The sequence below is a fragment of the Panthera tigris genome, chromosome X (genome assembly GCF_018350195.1).
Source record: "Panthera tigris isolate Pti1 chromosome X, P.tigris_Pti1_mat1.1, whole genome shotgun sequence".
NCBI classification, from domain to species: Eukaryota; Metazoa; Chordata; class Mammalia; order Carnivora; family Felidae; genus Panthera; species Panthera tigris.
In genome coordinates this window covers 23253353-23276562 of record NC_056677.1, presented here as the reverse complement: position 1 = coordinate 23276562, position 23210 = coordinate 23253353, and the positions used below count along the sequence as shown (strand labels likewise).

The 23210-nt window shown below is 37.2% G+C and overlaps 1 protein-coding gene across 2 annotated transcripts; it reads right to left on the bottom strand.

The window, feature by feature from the left end:
* Positions 1-10573: 10573 nt before the first annotated feature.
* Positions 10574-12943, bottom strand: LOC102962354 (melanoma-associated antigen B10-like). 2 transcript variants are annotated; one of them, XM_042974372.1, is made up of 2 exons: positions 12784-12943; positions 10574-12163 (listed from the first exon to the last, which is right to left on the bottom strand). In XM_042974372.1, the coding sequence occupies exon 2, from the start codon at positions 12100-12102 to the stop codon at positions 11056-11058; it is 1047 nt and encodes a 348-aa protein (XP_042830306.1). In that variant the 5' UTR covers positions 12103-12163; positions 12784-12943; the 3' UTR covers positions 10574-11055. The 2 variants fall into 2 exon arrangements, with proteins under 2 accessions (XP_042830306.1, XP_042830305.1); XM_042974371.1 differs by having other exon boundaries at positions 12797-12943.
* Positions 12944-23210: the final 10267 nt, after the last annotated feature.

Genomic DNA, 23210 nt, shown 5'->3' with positions numbered 1-23210 from the left:
TCAGTTCGTGAGTTCAAGCCCCATGTCATGCTCTGAACTGACAGCTCAGTGTCTGGAGCCTTCTTCGGATTCTATGTCTCCCTCTCTCTTTGCTCCTCCCCTGCTTGCGCTCTCTCTCTGTCTCACAAAACTGAATAAACGTTAAAAAAATAAAAAGAAATATTTAAAGATCAACACATCAGTTTTGATGTGAATCTTAAATCACTGTAGTTTTGTTTATAATGTAGTAAAACATACGCATCAAATGGTTCATTCAACAATAGAACACGATGATCTGTAACTGTCCATAGAATGCAAGTCATGAAGAGAAATCTAAAAAGCATGGATTTTCTACATTTCCATGTTATATGAAAAAATTATTTCTTACTTATATAAGGGATTAAATGTGAGATGAAAGCTTAAGTCAGTAATTTTATTCTTGGAGGAATAACTGTGGAAGCTAAGAAGATATGTTTTGAGTTTAGTTTCCGCGGTTCTATGGACTTCCATTTTTAAAGGCTATTTGTCATGGAGTGGAGCAATTGATACTATTTTACTACTTGACTTTTTTTGACATTCATGGGACAAATATTTCAAATGGGACATTATATCTTGAGAGGATAGATAGCTAAAAAAAAAAAAAAGAATGCATTCCTCTTCTCTTCTTTTCACAATAATCACCACTTGGCCCTTGATCTGACTTGAGACTCTTTATCCTTCTGTACAACACAGTGGAAGGAGGCTTATTCTACTGGAATTAAGTAGGCCAAGATGTCATGTGATAGTAATAATCACTTCTACCTCTCCTAATGTGGAGTTTTTAGATACCAACTATTTGGTAAAGACAGATGTGTAATACATTTTCTGGATTTTTTCCCTCCATTTTTCTGCCAGTTAATGTATTATTTTTTCTTTAAAAGCTCTAAAATTTTCATGTCAGTGAACAGGAACAGAATATTTTACAGCAAAATTTCAAAGAGGTTTTTTTTGTAAAGATGCACCCCTAGTGATGAAGTGTTTGTGCCGGGAATGATAAGGGTAGTTTCCCTATTGTTCACACAGCAGGCTGTCATCTTTTTCTTCTTAATAGGGAAAGGTCTTATCCTCCGCAATGCTGCATGAGTTTTTCAGTTACTTGGCAACAATAATAAAAAAAGACACAAGCAGTAAAGGACCCATCATCAACATCATGACAAATAGTGATGCCTCAGCTGGTTTTAATGGCCATATGGAGGCATTAAATTCTTTGCCTTCAAGAATTAAACCCAATGGATATGATCAGGTTGAGCCATGATATGGGCAGAAATGTGAAATATTTTAGCTATTGTGTGTGAATTAGTATATAGAAAAAAGTGAATAAATACGAGACATTCACTTGAATAAACAAAGTACCCCTGGAATGCACAAGACAGACATGGTGTTTTCTAATTTAAATATCAGGATACATATTTTTTTGGCACATCCTTATGATCACTATGATTTAGCTGATACTACAAAGCTATCTACTATGTATGATGATGTCTGTTGGTAAAGAATAAATAGAAATAAATACTCAATTAAGAAATACTGCCATTAATAAACAAATAGTAAAAACTAATTAGGATGTGGAGGAAACCCAACATAGGATACAAATACTAACAAATGAAACTACCTATAGTTAAAATCAATAGCATAACCATACTGAACATAAGGGGAAAAGAACTAACCTAAATAACTTTAGAAAACAATCACTTGACTTGACTGGATGCAAAAAGATAAAACCAAAAGAACTACGTACAAATGCTGTCACATAGCCAGTAAATGTGTTTCTCACAGAAGTATTGATAAGATATTCTGAAACTAGTTTAAATGTATACTGGAATTGAACAAATAAGTAAATAGGTAATAATAAAACTAAGATTTATTACTGTTGGAAAAAGAAATTACAAGTAAAGAAAGTGGGAAAATTAAAATGATTCCTATTGTGTTGAATCGGAATCTGAGATATCAGTATAAACTCATTACGCACACAAACACATATACACACACACAGATAAAAAGAGATATGTGTGTATACATGGGTTAATATACAAATATTTCCCAGCCCTGTCACTGAGAGAGCCTGGAAGCAATGACATTCCAGTAGACCTTAGCATACCTAGTACCAAGATCTTGGTTTCTAAGCATCATTCTTCTGTAAAAGGAACCAAGGATCCATGTCTGCAAGAATCTTTTAGGGCTTAGACAGAGAAAATTAAGTTGAACTTGGAACATTTTGCAGAATCAGAGAAAAAAAGAAAGTTCTCAAAAGATATGTGGGCGGAAGCGTTGCCGATAGAATACAACATTAGGAGATGGAGCTCCTTATGGCCAAAACTTTGAGAAAGAAAAAAACAAAAGAAATAATGCTAAGTATTCACTTATAACCCAAAGAATGAAAACATTCAGGAGTCTATAATGGTATAAATAAATACTTGATTAAATACAAAGATAGAAGAGATATGAAAGTTACTCCTTTTAATGGAATTGCAATTAATAACTCTGTAAAGACAGGAAATACAATCACTGTTAGGCAGATACCATGGTGGTGATTATTGCATACTTGATCTACTAATGGGTAGAATCAGTGGATTTGTGGAGAAAACATATTTTATAAAATATATTTTCACTATATTTCTTAACTACAGGGGAAAGTAGAGTAATTTGACAATGGAAATTCTCATCAGAGACCACCTTGACTAGATGATCAAGGTCAGTGTCACCAGTAATGCTGTAATAGGAACCCTGTGATATGGTGTGCTGAGAAAAACATGTCACGATTTCTACCATTTCTCTTTCCAAGGAAGTATTGCCATACTCTGATATTGAGAAGATACCAGATATGCCCAAATTGATGGACATTCAGCAAAATAACTGATCAATACTCTTTGGGACTGTCAATGTCATGAAAAACAAGGAAAGACTGAGGAACTATTGTGTTAGGACTTAAGGGAGAAATAACAGCTAAAGGCCATGTGGGACACTGATTAGGATCCTTAAAAAGGATAGTAATGGCAAAAATGGTGAAGTTTGAATGAAGGAGTTATTTGGTTAATGTTATTAGGACCGTGTCGATTTCCTGATTCTGGCAGTTGTATGATGGTTATCTAAGATGTTAACATTGGAGGAGGCTGAGTGAGGGATGTATTGAAACTCTCTGTACTATGTAGCAGCTTTTCTATAAATCTAAAAGTAGTTTTAAATGAAATTTCTTTTTTTAATTATTGTTATAGGGGTCCCAGGGTGGCTCAGTCATCTAAGCACTGACTCCAGCTCGGATCACGACCGCATGGTTCATGTGTTCGAGCCCCACAATGGGCTCTGCGCTGACAGCTCAGAGCCTAGAGCCTGCAGCCTGCTTCAGATTCTGTGTCTCCCTCTCTCTGTCTCTGCCCCTCTCCCTCTTGTGCTCTCTCTCTTACATACAAAAATAAACATTTATTTAAAAATAAATAAATAATAAAAATTACCATTATAAGAAAATTCAGGAGAACTTCCATTTGCAGTTGCTGTAAACAACTTTTAAAATAGCAGAATATATAAAGGGACTGGAAAACATTCAGCACAAGATTACAATCTTCAAAAGTAGTAAAATGAGTGAGCTAGGCTTCCCCAATCATCCTGTATCTCTGCTCAGAGGTGATGTCTAGACCGTGGTGCCAGGAGGATAAGCCAAACAGAGCACCATGATATCATTGAACTGAGGACATAGTAATCAGGGTTTGGGAATAGTAAGGATGCTAAAATTTGCGGGGCAAGTTGTTGGAGAGATAAAAGCTCAGTCAATGCTCCAGAAATCTGTGGAAGGGTACCCTTGGGTGTTTTACTGAACACTGAGTTGATCATGTGAAGGGCAGGATTCTGTGAGGCTGGGCAAAGAGCAGCTACAAGGGGAACTTTAAAAATACTGAAGAGTAGTGAGCTGAACAACTGTTGGAAGGCAAACATGGCTGGAAGACTTTTAAATATTGAATAGTCAGAGGTGAGAGTCCTCTTTGAACATTCAAAGTGATTCAGTAGTCTTAGACAAGTGTAAGCTGTAGAAATAGGACTAATGTAGTTCAAGAATAATGGCTAACATAGACCATCCTAACAAAGTTTGAAGATAGGCCTCAAAAGGTACAATATGATGGATAAATGAATTAAGTTCTTGCTTGAACTTTTGTTTTATTTATTTTAGAGAGAGAGAGAGGGAGGAAGAGAGGGTCAGAGATAGAGGGAGAGAGAGAATTCCAAGCATGCTCTGCGGTGTCAGGGCAGAGCCCGAGATAGGACTCATCCTCACGAACTGTGGAATCATGACCTTAGCCGAAATCAAGGGTCTGATGCTTGACCAAGTGATTCACTCAGGCACCCCTTGCCTGAGTTTTTTATTGAGGAAAATAACAAAATCTACGCCTTCAGAATTCAGCATCCATAATGCCCAGAGTACCATTAAAAACTACTACGCATGTGATGAAGCAGGCAAATATGATCCATAAAGGAGAAAATGTAACTTATAATCAGGAGAAAAATCAGAGATCAATAAAATAGCAGACAAGGACTTTAAAACACCTATTTTAAATGTGTCCAGGATTTAAAGGAAACATAAGCATATCAACTAAATATTTGAATAGAGAAATTGGAACTAAAAGAAGAAGAAACAAGATCATTCCATAGATTCAAAATAAGTCTCATTAAAATTACAGCTGACTTTCCTTATAAAAATCAACAAGCTGATTCCACAATTTATATGGAAAGTAAAAGTTAATACGTTAGCCAATTAATCTTGAAAAAGGAAAACAAAGTTAGTGTACCTATACTGTTTGGCTTCAATATTTATGATAAAGATCCAGTAGGCAACTCTGTGATTGTACTAAAGACAGGCAAATAGATTTGTGAAACAGAATAGAGGATGCAGAACTAGAATCATATTTGTCAAGTAATGTTCAACAAAAGTAGCAAATACATTTAATGGGGAAATGAAAACCTTCTCAACAAATGGTGTTGCGACAACAGGGTGAACATGAACGTTGGTCACAACCTAACTCCATACAAAAAATTAACTTGTATTGGATAATAAACCTAAAACCTCTAGCTAAAATTAAACGATTTTAATAAAAATTAATACCAAAGGGGAGAACCAAGAAACAGACAAACTGAGTACAAACTCTTAACTATATAGAACAAATTGATGACTACTAGAGGGAAGGTTGGGGAGAGGATGGGAGAAATAGATGACAGAGATTAAGGAGGGCACTTGTTGGGATGAGCACAGGGTGATGTATGAAAGTATTAAATTACTATATTGTACACCCGAAACTAATATAACACTGTATGTTAACTAACTTTTAAGAAGTTTAAAAACTTTAAGAAAGCTTCTAGAAGACCACATAGGAGAATATCTTTATGATTTGGAAGTAGTCAAAAATTTTTTAGACAACAGTCAGAAAATACTAACAATGAAAGAAAAACAATGATATAAAAAATTCAACAAAAAAATCTGCTAAGCAAAAGATATCATTAAGAAAATCAATATGTAAGCAAGCCAGCAACTTATTTAAGTTATGGACAATACATATATCTGACAAAGGACTGATATCCAGAATATGTAAACAACTTCAACAACTCAATAATAAAAACAACTAATAGAAATGGGTAAAAAACTTGTACAGGCACTTCACAAAGGAAGATAATTAAAGGGCCAATAAGCCCTTGAAAAATTATTCAAGCACATCAGGAACATTGAAATTAAAACCACAATAAGACAAAATCATCTACCCACTAGAATGGCTAAAAATAAAAGGATTCTTGCTGTAAAATGTTAGTGAAGATGTGAAGCACCCTAAACACATATGCATTGTTTGTTTGAGTGAAAAATATTGCAACCACTTTGGAAATTGTTCTAGTAGTCTCTCATAAAATTAAACATATACCCACGTTATGGCCCAGAAATTCCACTTCTAAAAATTTACTCAAGATAAATGCAAACATATCTAAAAAACAGACTTGTACGTGAATGTTCATAGAGCATCTGTTCCATCACGAAACTCGAAACAACCCAAATGACTATCTTCATAAATGTGCCTACAGATTTTGGAATACTATATACCATGGAAGACGACTCAGTAAAGACAAATTACTCAATAAGGAAAGGAAAAAAACCCTCTTTTACATGATACAACGTGGATGAAGCTCAAAAACATACTAAGTGAAAGGAGTCAGACACAAAAGAGAACGTATTGTATAGTTCCACCTATATGAAAATTTTAAAGGGTCAAGTTCTGTTTCCCATCAAAATTAGCAGCAAGGACTTTATTTACCCTCATGCTAGAAACAACAACAAAAACAACAAAAACAAAAGAGATGAAAAACATATGGAACAGTGGTTTGCAAGACCCTGCGCACCAGGTAATGAAGAAGAATGATCACTGAGATTTGGGAAACATAAGAAGTGAGCCCTATGGTTGTCCCGGCTTACTGCCTTAAAAGAATTTCCAGGAGTTAGTGCAAGGTGAGGAGACACAGGCAGAGCTTGCCATTTCCGTGAGTTGAAGAGATAGAGTTTGGAATTAGGGGAGGCCAAAGTGTCTAGAATTCACCATACAAAATATCCAGTAGAGGAGAGTTTCTGGAATTCTGGAGCTCACACAAGACTGGCAGTAGTTCCTGTTCCCATCAGTCAACGTGGAAAACCACAGAATTCAAGGGCCATCAGAGCCCTCAGAAGTGTTTTGCCTCAATAGTGAGGCAAGATTAGCTAGACACTAAATGCTACTTTGGTCCCAACTTACAAAGTTTCCAAGTAGGACCCACAAGAATCAGAAGAATCATAACACCAAGATTTCCTATCAGTGCTTAGGGAACTCCAGAATTGTTTGAGTTTCAGGGCCCACAGCCCTGAGAAGGATGAAAGGGTGCTGAGTGGGTGGGACAATGGGCTTAATTACAATCCCTTCTTCACCCACATTTTTCTGCCTTCAAATCATGGATTGGGTTTCTGGGGAAGGCTTAAATTAGATCAGAGGTCCTATGTCTAAAATGTTTGCAACCACTATATAACAGTTAGATACAGATTATGTCATGGAATCCTGGCCTTTAGGGACCCGTGTGTGCTCTCTTAACTTCATGGTCCCTCTCATATACTCTAGTCATTGCACTGTCCCCAAGTGCTCCTGATGTTCCTCACTAGATGAGGTTGTTCTGTCTGGACCCATTGCCTGGCACCTGATTATTCTGATCAAATCCTTCTTCCTTAAAGTAAAGGGAAAAGGCTTATTGACATTTCAGAATTTTAAAGCATGCCCAGAGAAATTCTGGTACTCAAAGCATCACTGAAGAAATCCCGCTTTCTATGGATGAGAGATTAAGTTAATTTTCTGCTCAACCTACTTAGAAAACAGGGAAATTAAAATAACTGTGAGACAATATATTTTCATCCAAAAGTTTGGCCAAAATTTTAAAAGTTGGTAAAATAAATGTCTGTGAGAGTATAAATCATTTACATGCATTAAACGCGAGAGTATGAGTCAGCACTGCTTTATTAGAATAGAATTTCAGCAATATTTATAAAAATTTACAATCACCACATTTTTCTACTTTAATCCAATTTACACTTTGCTATGTTTTTCCTACAAGAAAACATGCATATTCGCCCAAGAATTCATGCTCACTGATGTGGATATCAGTTCTACTAATCATAGCAGTGTATGGGAAACAGTTTATGTGTCCATCAGGAGCAGAATGGTTAAGTTAAATATGGCACATATGCACTTTAGAATACTTGGAGGAATTAAAAGAGTGAGGTGGATCTATATCTGTTCTCATGGAAAGATCCTGCATTCGTTTTAGCAAGTGACAATGGCAGGAGGCAAAATAATATGTACACTGTTATCTATCCATATTAAAAACTCACAATTTGTGTTTATAACACATCAATACAAGGGAAAGTCTAGAATAAATTTTAAAATAACACACAAATTGTGGGCTTTTGTTACTTCTGAAAAGAGGGATGAATTTTGCAGGGATGTAGTAAGGAAGGGGAATTATTATTTATCCATGCTGTTAGAATTTGGGGACAATAAAAGTATGTGCACTGTTACCTAAGGCCAGCAACAGCAACAAAAACAAATTAAAGTAAAATTTTCCTCACGGGAAAACATAGAGGAGACAGTGGAACAATGTTGACTTTTTCTTATTAAGGATAGCCCAACTGCCATAGAACCATTTTCCACCTCCTAGAAGGACTCCTGGGTTTTAGGAATTCTATGTACATGTGTGTTTATACAGTGATTTCCACGAGCCTTTTCTCATCTACTACTGAAGGAGGAGGCTTTGGTTTTGACCAACAAGGTAAATTCATTTATTGTTGTATGTGATCAGTGACCAATCTCAAATAATTCAGCTCATTAAAGCTCTATTGCAAATATCAGGGTGGTTTCCAAAACCTCCTCTCTAACTTAAGGGTTATATCCCAAGAAACAAACAGTAGGCTGTGTGCCAAATCAGACTTTAGTCACCAGCAGACTTGAAAATACTTTGTGAATGTGGTGAAGCACCGGGGCAGGGTGGGGGTGGGGGAGTGGTGAAGGCAAGGAGGTGTCTAAAACCACACTGTCGGAATTACATGGAAGGGAAGTTGCTGTCAGAGGGGAGCCAGGGGGCCTGATGGGAGCTGCAGGGAGTTGGAATGCTCTAAATCAGGGGAGGGTGCGGCCTGAGAGCTGTCTGTTCCCCCAGGAGCACGATGCAGCCTGCAGGGGAGGACCCAGAGGAGAGCTGGCCTGAAGGTCAGGTCCAGGTATGGACATGAGGGCCCACCGGGGAAGTCCCAGGGGAGGGAGCAGTCATGCAGGAAAGTGCCGGGAATGGACATTTGTGCTGAGACCAGGGCAGAGCCAGCTGTTGGGGGGACCCTGGGGCGAGGGGCCAGGAGATCCTAGGGACATGAACCCCGGGGACAATCCCCAAATTGTGCCTGTTTCTCATTTTTACCTTCCTTCTTTTGGGCTGCTTTTAGTAGTTTGGCCAAAGGGTCCTTCTTTCATTGCCTGAGAGACATCATGGGATAGTGAGAAGAGAAATTACAGGACAGAAGGTTGGCCTCAGGCTGGGAGGAGTGGCACTGTGTGGGCTCCAGAGTAATCAGACCAGAGCTTGAGTCCCAGCTCTGTCACTCATTGTGTGAACTGAACACATTATCAAACCCTATGAGTCTTAGATTCTTCATCAAAGAAATGAGTTTTATAAGCGGTATCTTCTAGAACTGTTAGAATGTGTACAGTGTATGTGAAGCACATGGCACAGTGACTGGTGTACATTGAAACTTTAAAGAATGGCAATTATTGCTATGGCTTTTTTGATCCCAGATAATACCAAAGTTCCTGCTGAGATTTTTGTTTTTTTGTTTTGTTGCTTTAAACTAGGAGATGTCTGAGAATATGCAGTGCTGTAGGATACTGTGCACCAAGTCAGCCAAGAATTCTTAGAAAGAAAAATTACCCTAGTAAATCATCCCACTTAGAGGATATGCTATTGAATTTGGATGTTGGGGAATCTTCCCCATCTGGATGCAACTCAAAGCTCCTAAAATGTATGTTAAGAACCAACTCCTCCCCTCCCTCCCAGCTCCTCTTTGATCCAAATCACCCCTATTTTTATTCATTTAATCCCTACCAAAGTCAAACCCTCCCTTATAAGTGATTTGCTAAATTTTACTCAAGATAACCTAGTTAAATGCCCTTTGAATGGAACAGGCTCTGTTTCTCCCAGCCCATGGCAAAGAGGGACAGCATAGTGGCTTCTGGGCATCTAGTCTCAAGGAAGTATTACCCTTATTTATCATAAACTCTCTGGTGATGATATGGATAAAATACCTAGTTTGTGTACTATGTTCACCTGCATTGGATCCAGAGCACAGGGCACCTTCCATCACTACCTGGGTAAAGATTTGTGTCTGGTTTATCCAGGATCCCAAAATAACTGCTAAAAGCAGTTACCCATTGGAGGCCTAGTTTCTCAACTCTGACACACACCACCCAAGGGTCTGGTCGCTGCTTACCACCCTCACATGCTTCTCCGACCCACCACCTTCACACCCTCCCCCACGGCCCACCACCCTCACATCTCCCACCCCACCACTTCAAACCCTCTGCCATCTCGTACCCTCCCCCCAAGACCCACCACTCTTGCACCCCCCAACCAACCACCTTGCAACCTCTACCACCTCACACCCTCCCCCACCACCACCCTCATACCCTCCCCCAACCTGCCACCCTCGAACCCTCCCCTAACCCTGACCATCCTTGCACCCTCCTTTGACCTACCACCCATCTTATCTTACAATTACCTCCCATTGAAGGGTTTCAAGTTTCCCAAGGCCTCAAATTGTCTTGCTTCAGGATGTTTACATTTGACTGCTCTCATCTGGACCTCCCCTTCCTGTCCCACCTCATCCTTCTTTTTTGTCTATCTCACCATCTTCCTTTTATGGGCAATGACTCCATCTTCTTTTTCTTACCACCCCCCACACTACTATGGAGCCTTCCAAAGAGCAGATGCTCATTTAATGTTAGAAGAATAAAAAAAAAGACAGTGAGCAATTTATTATGATTTATTTTCTCGTACATTCTTGAATGAAGAAATTTCAGGCATGTAACTTTTATTTTACAGAAGAGCAGAGTACATGGAATAAAGAAAACCAAAAATTGACCATCTTACTTTTTTCTCAATTTTTTGACTCCAGCTACTTTGTTGCTAATTTTTTTCACATTTCCAAAAAAATGGCAATTGCAGTGCTATGTTTTCTTGTTCCAGATCACTAAATAAGATGGAAGGTTACCAATTTGTTTTAGAAAATAGCGAAACTCATACTCTTAAACCTCACAAACAGCATCAAATGTGTAATATATTGTGAAGCTAATTAAACTTTTCAAAAACAGAAACATTTGATAACTTTCAACGAGATAAATTTGTAAGTTATTTATGTAGAATGTACGATATGCACTATGTCCCCTCTAGCTAGCACCACCTAAGCCCTCACACTACTTCAAACACAAAGTGAGGAAAGTGCTTCAGGTTTCAATACAGGTGGGAGAAGCTGCCAAAATTGGCCATGGAAGGCCCAGTGGCCAGGGCACCAGTATGAACCAGAGCTGTAAATCTGGCTCGGGCTCGCTCTTCCTCATCTTGCAAAGCCTCTTCATACCAGGATGGGAAGGCACTGGGGACGGTATCATGGACCTTGGCCAAGAATTCAAGGACTTTCATCTTGCTGGTCTCGGCGTAGGCTCTTGGACCCCACAGGAACTCACGGCATGGAGGATTGCTGTTGGACACCTGGCGGTACAGGAGGTACCTTTCCTGCACCCAATCTTCAGTGATGAGCTTCTTGGGATCCCCATAGATGAAGTGCTTCTTATCAGCATATATCCCCATCACATTAAGCACTTCCCACATATCCTTTTCAGTGGCACAGTTGCCCTTCATGAAGATCACACAGAGGACGGTCATCAAGAGGCCGGTCTGGGGCATGATTTCCTCACCCCTCAGCCTGTCATCATTGGTGTGCTGCAATTTGCTGATAAGGGCATAGCGGTGCCTGGTAGGGTCGACTTCCTTCAGATCAATGCCAAAGGCCAGCACCATTAGCTCAGAGGCTTTCCTGAGGATCTCACGGAAATGCACCTTGTGCTTTTTGATGACATGCTTAATCATGTCTTCCTTTGTTATGGGCTCCCTCATGTTATACTTGCGCAGCAGGAATTGCACCAATAGAATCGCCGTGTCATCTAGAGGGGTTCTATGGTAACGACCAGTGTTGGGTTGTGCCTGAGAGGTGCTTGGTTTTTCCTCATCTTGGCTCTTGGCACTTTTATCAGATCTTGTATGTGAAACACCTGCAGAAGTAGTAGTAGTGGATGGGGCTTTCCGAAACCCCTGGGTTTTTCTACCTGACCCAGCAGCTGAGGAGCTCTGGGCACTACCACCAGAAGGAGAAGAGGAGGAAGTGGAGGGCTGTTCTTCCTCTGCTGCAGTGGCCTGAGCATCCTGGGCACGCTGAGCCTCGCTCCGGGCCTGATGGCGTTTCTCACGGGCACGAAGCTTACTCTTTTGCCCCCGAGGCATGGTGACACTGGTCAGGGACAGTAGGCATTAATGTGGGCAGGAGGGCAGGCAATGAGGGCACCTAGAGGAGGGAGAATGAGATAGTGTGTGCGCCTTCAGCAGGGACATTTCACCTTGGCTTTAACCAAAGCCACTTCTGCAGGCTTCCCTGACAACACTGCTCTAAGACCACACAGGGCTCCTTTTCTAATCACTGTGTCCCCTGAGAACCCTGAAGAAGAAGTTAGAGTGTGCCTTAGACTGCAGCTGCCGGCCCTGCCGGGATCAACTTGGTGGCCGAGAGCAAGGGCTGGCAGGTTATAGTTTCTGTACGGTCCCCTCTGTTCTGAGGTGGAGAATTCTCAGTTCACATTTAGGATCATCCTGTCAACTGTTGGCAGGGCCCAGGGCCTCCTCCCCTCTACAGCTCTGAAGCTAAACTCTTTACACCGATGACCTTACCGCCCTGAGATTCTTGGGGAGCAAATGAGAAAGAGCCACTCATGCTGCAGCCTTCCAGAGCTGACAACAGGAGCAGAGTTTTGTGGGATCCCCACAGTCTTGGATGATTAGGGTTTTCAGTGCTCAGCCGTGTACCCACTCCCATCAGACCAAACCCCCCATCTCCCGGAGGTGACAGCCCCACCTGGGGCCTCCCAGGGTAGATTGCAAGGGCAGGGCCCTCTGCGGGGTTGGGAATACCCTCAGTCCTCACTCAGACTCCTCTCCTTGACTCCGAATAGAGCCTGGGATTCTTCACTCTTTTGATCTCAGTCCACCAGCCTCAGATCAAAGTCTTCATTCTCTGAGACCCTGAAACGGAATTGAAGGGGCGTTAACAGCCAGGCCTCGGGCCTCTGCGCGTGGGAGGGGGGGCGGGGTTCTGTGAGGTTTCCTTTGTTCTACGTATTCCCACAGTTCTAAGGAAGGATAGTCACCTTGACCCTAAGCATTGCCTATTTCCTCTGCAGACCTGAGGCTGCCCTCCTCAGACCTGCGACCCTGGAGGTGGAAGTCAGTCAGTACCTCATGCTGACAAGCTCTGCTCTCTGCTTTCCAGGAGTGAAAGCAGGGGTAGGGCTGTGTGCAGGCTTCTCAGCTCTGGGGTGTGTTGTCCAGTCTATCCTGAGGGTGGAGGCAGGGAGTAGGGTGTCCTCTTGAGAAATACCAACTCTCTGAAAGGTCTGAGCAGCTCCCCTACTGCAAACCTTGCAGAAAATTGCCAAGTCCCCAGCCAGATCTGAGCTGGGGAAACTGCAGTGTAAGAAAGGGTGGTAGGACGGGTGGTGGGCTGTAAGAGGAGAAATACAGAGGCCCATAGTGGTTTTTTGCCACCCAGACTTAGACTTGGGAACCTTGTACTCTAAAAGATCTACTTTCAAAGGAAGAGACTGAGCTGCATGATTTTGTGAGACTCAGATCTGTTGACATTGTCTAACATTGCTCAGTCCAGTGCAGTAACTTTTATTTTATTTTTGAGCCTCATCTGTAGTAAGAAATACATTTACATCTTTAACAAGTCTGTGTGTATCTATGTGGTTTTTTTTCATGAAAGATTACCTACCCTTCTTAAGTGGGATTCCTTCTTTCTATTCCTTTTTATTTGATTATAATATTAAAAAACAAAAAAGTCTGGTACCTACCCTCTAAAGAGGTTTCAGGTGGTTATTGCACAGTCTCCGAACTCATACGGTTTCAAACAACCCCAAACATTGATGCTGTCCTGATATTACTCCCATGGTCCTGGCCATTCAGCCTCTGAGGAACAGCCTGAGCTCCCTTCACTAAAGCAGTAGAAATTCATTGTCCCAAGGCACTGTGAAAGAATCAAAGGCTGCACTTAAAACCTGTCCTCTGACCAATCCTGTTTTGTAGGCTACAGGACAGTTCCAACTTCAGGGCCTGCCCCCACCTGCCCACATACAGCTTCTGGTTCAACACAGACTTAGTCTCTTTCAGGGATTTCTCATCTATGGTGTTTTGCTCTTGCTAATACTGTTCTTTCATTCTCCCTTTTATAGTTTCTCTAGGGTTGATTTTAGGAAACAGCAGCCTGAGTCTCGTATTTTTTGGAAGCTGTATGTGAGGCAGTGTATTAGCATGCTCCAGCCGCGGTAATGGAATACCACAGGCTGGGTGTCTTAATAACAAAATTTATTTTCTCAAAGTTCTAAAGGCTAGTAGCCCCAGATACAGGTGAGGGCAGGTTCAGTTTCTGGTAAGAGCTCACTTCCTGGCTTTGCATTTGGGCACCTTCTTGCTGTGTCCTCACATGGACTCTTCTCTAAATGCACAGAGAGTGATCACTTGTGTCTCTTCCTCTTCTAATATCAGCCCTATTAGATTAGTGCCTCACCTTTTTAAAGCTTTTTTAACCTTATTAGCCTCCCTAAAGTATCTCCAAAGATAGTCACCTTGGGGATTAAGGCTTCAATATCTGAATTAGAGGTTGAGGAAATGGCACAACTCAGTATATAGCAGTCCATATTTAAATCTGTAATTAATTTTAGGAGAATGACATCTTTACAAAATTATTTTTCCCATGAATAAACATAGTGTATTCCTCTATTTATTTGTGACTTCTTTCTCTAAGTATATCACTAAATATTTATAGTTGCCTCCAAAAAGATTGTGTACATTTTTATTAGGTGTATTTTTGGATAAATTTTGGATATTGCTGCTGTTGTTATTGGGATATTTTCTATTAATTATCCTAATTAGTTATTGATTTTATGTGGCTAGGCTGCCAATTTTGGTAATCTTATATGCAACAGCTTTGGAGTATCTTATTCATTTGAATATTTTGTACACTGGTTCCTTTGGATTTTCCAATTAAGGATCATATTGTCACCATTTATTATCTCAATCATATCAATATTCCTTTTTCTTGTTTATTTTGCTACTCTCATTCCTGTAGTTATATATTCCCATCCACCTTTAAATAGAAGGTATGGTACCATAACATCTGTGTCTTTGTCCTATCTTTGATGGGAATGCTTCCAACGTTTCACATTTATGTAAGTTTGCTGTAGATTTTAGGAAGTGGAAATTCTTTTCAAATGTTATTTTGCTAAAACTTTCTTTACCATCAATTGGTGCTAAATATTTTTTAAAAGGCTTTTTATCCACCTCTAGACATGATCAAATGTGTTTTGTTCTCTAATCTATTAATGTAGAGAAATTCCAGCTGGAAATTTTTTCTAATATTTTAATATCTTTATAGTTACTGAACTTAGCCTGTTTATTCACTGCTATATTGGATATGCTATAAATTTATTTAGGATAGATGCCTCTCTGTGACAGAGCTTGGCTCAAGAGATTTTTTCTTTGGGTATCCCTATGTGGTCTTTGTATCAAGATCAGCAAACCTGTTAAAATGAGTTTAGTAATTTCCTGTATTTTTGTATGATTTGGAAGAGTTTATGTAAGATGGCATTAGGTTTTCCCTAACTATTTGGTGCAACTAGATTCCAAATCTGACTGGTCCTGGAATATTTTGAGGGGCTGGAATGTAGACTACAGTTTCAGTTTGTGTTATTTGACTGAAGTTCTCTGTTTCTGCTTGGAAAAATTTAGTTAATTATGTTTCTCCAGGAACGAATCCATTTAACTTGGATTTTAAAGTTTAAAAACATGTTTTATTTATTGTGGTAAAAAAAAGAACATATAACATTTGATCTACTGTCTTAACAAAATTTAAGTGTGTGTAATTCCACTCTTGGATATTTATGCAGAGGAATTGAATTCAAGATCTTGAAGAGGTATTTGCACCCCCATATTCATTGCAGTATTATTCATGATAGCCAAAAAGGGAAGCAATCTAAGGGTTTATCAGCAGATGAATGGGTAAAGAAAATGTGGTATAAATACATATTTATAATAAACATTTTCACTAAAGAAATTATTAAGGGTATAAAACAGTACAGAGAAGAGTACAATGAACAATTGTATATTCCATAAATTTTTTTGAAGAACTGGCTTTAGTTGGCTTTACTATTTTCTATTTACTTATTTCTGCATTTATGCGTATTACTTTTTACCTTCTACTTCTTTAGCATTTTTTATTAAATAATATTGACATACATGATTGTATGTCTTTCAGGTGTACAACATAGTGACTTGCTATTTATACACATTACAGAATGGTCATCACAATAAATCTAGTTATCATCTGTCACCATACACAGTTGTTACAATATTATTGACTATATTCCTTATGCCATACATTAAATCCCCATGGCTTATTTGTTTTGTCACTGGAAGACTGTACCTCTTAATCACCTTCACCTACTTTACCCATCCCATCCACCCCTCTCCCCTCTGACAACCATCAGTTTATCTGTATCTATGGATCTGTTTGAGTTTTGCTTGTTTTTTTTTTTTTTTTTTTGCTTGTTTGTTTTGTTTTTTAAGCCCCACATATAATTGGAATCATATGATATTTGTCTTTATCTGACTTATTTCACTTAGAGTAATACCCTCTAGGTCCATCCATGTGTCACAAATGGCAAGATTCTATTCTTTTTTATGGATATGTATATATCACATCTTCCTTACCCATTCAGTTATCAATGGACACTTAGGTTTCTTCTATATCTTGGCTATTGTAAATAATGCTGTGGTGAACATAGGAATGCTTGTTTTTTTCAATTAGGGTAGTCATTTTCTTTGGATAAATACCTAGAAGTGGGATTGCTGGATCATATGGTAGTTTAATTTTTGTACAAACCTCCATACTGTTTTTCATAGTGGCTGCACCATTTTATTTTCCCATCAACAGTGCATGAGGGTTCTCTCTTCTCCACATTGTCACCAACAGTTGTTATTCCTTGTCTTTTTGATTCTAGCTATTCTCACAGGTGTAAACTGATATTTCATTGTGGTTTTGATTTATGTTCCCCTAATGATTAATGCTGTTGAATGCCTTTTGGCAGTCTTTATGTCTTCTTTGGAAAAATGTCTATTCAGGTATTCTGCCCTTTTTTAATAGGATTGTTTTCTTTTTTTTATTTTGTTTTGTTTTGTTTTTGCCATTGAGTTATAGGTGTTCTTTATATATTTTTGATGTTGACCCCTTATGAGAGAGATCATTTGCAAATATCTTCTCCTATCCAGTAGGTTGCCTTTTCATTTCTTTTTGCTGTGCATACACTTTTGATTCAATGTTGTCCCATTTGTTTATTTTTGTTTTTGTTGTCCTTGCCTAAGGAAACAGATCCAAAAAAAATAACCCAAGACTATGGTCAAAGAGCTTATTGCCTATGTTTTCTTTTAGGAATTTTTTGGTTTCACTTCTTACATTTGAGTCTTTAATCCATTTTACATTTATTTTTCTATATGGGGTGAGAAAGTGGTCCAGTTTCATTCTTTTGCATGTCCAGTTTTACAACACCATTTATTGAAGAGACTTTCCTTTCCCCATGGTATATTCTTGACTCCTTTGTCATAGATTCATTGACCACATGAATGTGGATTTATTTCTGGGCTCTCTATTCTGTTCCATTGATCTAGGTGTCTGGTTTTTTTTTTTTTTTTTTTTTTTTTTTGGTCAGTTCCATACTGTTTTAATTACTACAGCCTTGAAGTATAAGTTGAAATCTAGGCATGTATTACTTACAGGTTTGCTCTTCTTTCTCAAGATTGTTGGATATTTGGGGTCTTCTATGGTTCCATACAAATTTTAGATTTATTTGTTCTAGTTCTCTGAAAAATGCTATCGGTATTGGTATAAAGATTGCATTGAATCTGTAGATTGCTTTGAGTAATATGGACATTTTAACAATATTAATTCTTATAATCCACAATCACAGTATATCTTTCCATTTATTCATATCAGCTTCAGTTTTCTTCATCAATGTATTATAGTTTTCAGAATACAGGTCTTTCACCTCTTTGGTTAAATATAGTCCTATGTATTTTATTCTTTCTGATGCAATTATAAATGGGATTGTTTTCTTGATTTCTCTAGTTTATTGTTGATGCATGGAAATTCAAAAATTTCTTTATATTGATTTTGTATCCTACAACTTTACTGAATTAATTTATTCATTCTGAAGTTTTTTGGCTGAGTTTTCAGGGTTTTCTATATGTAGCATCATGTCATCTATAAATAGTGACAGTTTTACTTCTTCCTTTCCAATTCGGATGCCTTTTTTCCCCTAGCTGCTATGATTAAGACTTATAATACTATGTTACATAAAAGCAATGAGAGTGAGCATCTTTGTCTTGTTCCTGATCTTACAGAAGTTTTCAGTTTTTCACCACTTGAGTATGGTGTTACCTGTGAATTTGTTACATATGGCCTTTATTATGTTAAGGTACATTCCCTCTATACCTACTTTGTTGAGAGTTTTTACCATAAATGGTTATTGAATTTTGTCAAATGCATTTTTTTGCGTCTATCAAGATGATCATATGATTTTTATCTTTCATTTTGTTAATATGGCATATTCTTTAGGTTTAATATGCTATTTATTCTCTACATTTTTGAATTGCTTAGGTGTTATGAGTATTTCTTACTTCCCAATAGATCTATTTAAGACTATAATCATCCCTCTTAATGCCATATGGGTTTATCTCACAGGTATTGTTACAGAGTTTTATGTGTATTCTTTAAAAATTTGCAACTTGAATATATTTTTCTGTGCCATGTGCTAGAAAAGTAATTATAATTGGCCACATACAACATTCAAGCCTTGTCCAGAGACACAGAAAATGCTCTATATATTTAACCTAGAAGGAATTTAATGTGATATATTAGTTACTCAAAGGATGAAAAAGTCACATAAGGAAGGGACACAAAACCTAATATTCAGCAATTTGAGAATGCCACTCCCAACTTTAGGCTCCTGGAGCTTAGGAGTTTGTATCAACAGAATCTATAACTATAGTGGGCCAATATGATGGGGACTAGAGCCAAGGAGAAGATGCAGTTATTGAAGGAGAAGCCACCTGATACAGAAAAGGAGAAAGAAAAAAAACTCTAATTGCTCCTGCCCTTCAGGGCTGAAACCTCTTTTTAGTTTTGTTTTTGTTTTTGTTTTTTGTTTTTTGTGTTTTTTTGGCCTGAAATGTGATGGCAGCCAAATACTGGAGAGGCTAGGATTTACAGAATCAACCCTTGTATAATAGAGAATAGAGCAGAGGAAGGGTGAGGTACAGTTCTGAGGGCAAATATACCTAGGACTACCATACCACATTGGCATTAACAGATTAAATGAGAAAAATCCTGTCTAAATTGATACAGAAAAATATTTTATTAAAGTCAGCATTCATTTGTGATAAAGAAGGTATGTTATCAGGTTAGATAAAGGATATCTACAACAAACAAAACACAAAACACAAACAGAAAATGACATACATAATGTAGAAATGTTAATAGCTTTTATTTAGAAACTGAAAAGTAGACAGGGATACCTGCTATCACCATTTCTATCCAACATTTTAATAAACATTTTTCATAATAATAGCAATTGGAATCATAAGATATAAAGGGGATAGGGATTGTAAGATAGGAAACACAGCTTTTATAATTGGCACATAATTAGACTGTGTATTATGAAAATCCAGAAGAATTAAAGATAAGATATTCAGTCACCTAAGAAACTTTGTCATTACAAGAAATGCTAAAGTCAATCAGGCTGAAATTAAAGGACACTGTACAGTAATTAGAAGCCATATGAAAAAATAAAGATCACCAGTAAACACAGGTAAATATAAAAACCATCATTATTGTATTCTTGGTATTATATATATGGTAATTACTCTTTTTGTTTCCTATATAATTTAAAAGACAAGCACATAAAATAAAATAAAAATTATAAATCTTTCTTAATGAGCACACAAATATAATCAATATCCCGTATGAATATAGATGCAAAAATCTTGAACAAAATAATAGTAAATGAAAACAAACAGCACATGAAAAGGATTGACTGGGTTTTATCCTGGAAATTCAAGTCTAGTTCAACATAAGAAGATAAGTCAATGTAATATGCCACATTATAAGAACAAAGGGAAAATAATGGTCATCTCACCAGCAAAAGCATTTGACAGAATTTAATACCCTTTCATAATAAAAACACTCAGCAAACTAGGAATATAAGGGAACTTCTTTAACATTATAAATGGAATTTATGAACCCCCATAGTTAACATCACATTCAATGGAGAAACAATGAAGGATTTACCACTAAATAAGGAACAAGGCAAAGATGTTGGCTTTATCAGTGATAACATTGTACTAGAAGTCCTGGCCAGAGCAATTAGGAAAGAAAAAGAAAAGAAATAAAAGGCATCTAAATTGGGAAAGAGTTAGCAAAAATATCTCTATTTGAAGATAACATTATTCAATATATGTAGAAAACCCCCAAATTTCCAAAAAAACAAAAGAAAGAAAACTCACTAGAGCTAACACATGAATTCAGCAAAGTTTCAAATCAACACACAAAAATAAGTTCACAAGCAATAAAGCTGAAAAAGAAATTAGGGAAATGATTCCATTTACAATAGCATCAGTAAGAACATAATACAGGAATAAGCTTAACCAAAGATAGGAAAGAATCTACACTGAAAAATATGAACTATCCTAAAAAAAAAAAAAAAAAAAGAGGACCTAAATAAGTAGAAAAACACTCCATGTTCATGGATTGGAAGCCTTAAATATTGTTGAGATAGTAATACTTCCCAAAGTGATGTATACATTCAATGCAATTTTTGCAGAAATGTAAAAGCCAGCCATCACATTTATGTGGAACTGCAAGGGATACCAACCAGTCAATAAAACATTTGAAAAGTAAAACAAAACTGGATAACTCACATTTCTTTATTTGAAAACGTATTAGAAAGCTACAGTAATCAAAACAGTGTGTACAGTCATAAGGATAGACATATAGAACACTTTTAGTTGGTGTGATTTGATCATTTAGATTTAATATAATTAAATAAATAGTGGTTTAGGTATATTTCTTTTAAAGTTTTCAATGGATACTTAAAGGATTACAATATTAATATGTAATACCACTATTTATTTAATTTAAATTAATTTTAATATTTACATTAAAAGCATTTAAATTGATAAGTGATCCACAGAATGGCAGGAAAAAGGAAACAGAAGAGTGTAAAACAGAGAAAATAAACAGAAAACAAAGATAAAATGGCAGATATATCAATAATTATATTAAATCTAAATGATCAAATCACACCAACTAAAAGATTTGGTTAGTAGAATGGATAAAAAAATATATGACCTAGTCACATGCTGTCTGCAAAAATCTCACTTCAAATTTTATGATACACATAAGTTAAAAGTAAAAGGATGGGAAAAAGATATGTTATTCAAACCGAAATCAAACCAAAACAGAACTGGCTCCATTAATAGCAGAAATGAAGAATTCAAAATAAAGAAATTTCCAGGGGGATATTAAATAATAATAAAAGAGACAATTCACCAAGAAGGCATAATAATCTTAAATGTGCATGTACCTAAAAGTATAATTTCAAAATATCTAAAAAGCTGACAGAACTGAAAGGAGAAATAGCCATGATTATAGTTAGGGTCTTCAATGCCTCTATCAGTAATCAAAAGAACCACTAGAAGAAAATCATCAAGGGTATGGAACTGAACAGCACTATCAGACAATAGGATCCAGTTAACATTTATAAAAAATTTGACCTCACTACAGCAGAATACATATGGTTTTTTTATGAATACGTGGAATGTTCACCAGAAACAACCAAGTGCTGAGTTATGAAGCATGCCCTAAAATGTAAAATAACTTAAATTGTATAAATTATGTTCTCTGCACTCATTGGAATTACTCTAGAAATCAATACCAGAAACATAACAGGAAAACTTCCAAACAATGCAAAATTAAGCAATATACTTCTAAATCATATGTAAGCCCGTGAGGATTTCTCAATAAAAATTTTAAAATATATAATTGAATGGAAATGGAAATAAATCATCTTAAAATCAATAGAATGCAGATAAATGAATGCTTTAAGGAAAATGTGTATCAGTAAATATTTGTGTTAGAAAAAAATGTATCTCAAAACCATAATCCAAGCTTCCCTCTCAGGAAACACGAAAAGGAGGCAGATGTTAGGAAATATGTCATAGTAAGGTCAGAAATCAATGCAAATGAAAACAGAAGAACAATAGAGAAAATTAATAAAAATCAAACACTGGTTCTTTCTTTTTTAAAAAGTTTATTTATTTTCTTTGAGAGAGAGAGAGCATGTGCGTGAGCTGGGGAAGGGCAGAGAGAGAGGTAGAGAGAGAATCCCAAGCAGTCTCTATGCTGTAGGTGCAGAGCCCGACGTGGTACTCAATCTTATAAAACTGAAATCATGACCTGAGCTGAAATCCAGAGTTAGACACTTAACCGACTGAGCCTCCCAGGTGCCCCAGACACTGGTTCTTTCAAAAGACAACATAAAAATGATAAACATCTAACATGACTGACAAGGGAAAGGCTGTGAGTAAACAAACAATATCAGAAAATAAAGGGGGGATTTTACCACAAACCCAAGAGACATTAAAAGGATTATAAAATAATATTATAAACCTCTCTTCAAACATAAATTTGATAACTCAGAAAGAAATGATCTAATTCCTTGAAAGCTACAAACTGTCTGAACTCTTCCAAGTTAAAATAGCCTGAAAAATACTTTAAATATTAAATAAATAGAATTCAAAATCACCTACTTGTATCATTTGAAGCAAAAAAAAAAATTGACAAAATTCAGCACTCACTCATCATAAAACCTTACAACATACTAAGAATAGAAAGGAACTTTCTCAGGGTGACTCTCTCAAGGTGGTGAAGAGGGTCTATTAAAAAAAAAAAAATACCTTACAGTTCATATTAGACTTAATGGTGGAAGATGCTTTTCCATTAAGTTTGGGAATAAAGCAAGTATGTCCACCCTCATCACTTCTGTTTGACATAGTGCTGGGAGTCCTAGCCAGTGCAATAATACAGGAAAAAGAAATAAAAATCATGCACATTTTAAACAGTGAAATAAAATGTTCCTATTTGCAGATTACTGATTTTTTTTAAAGTAATACCAAGGAATCTAAGGGTAAAAAAAGAAAGCAAATAATCCTCCCAAATCCCTTAATAAGTT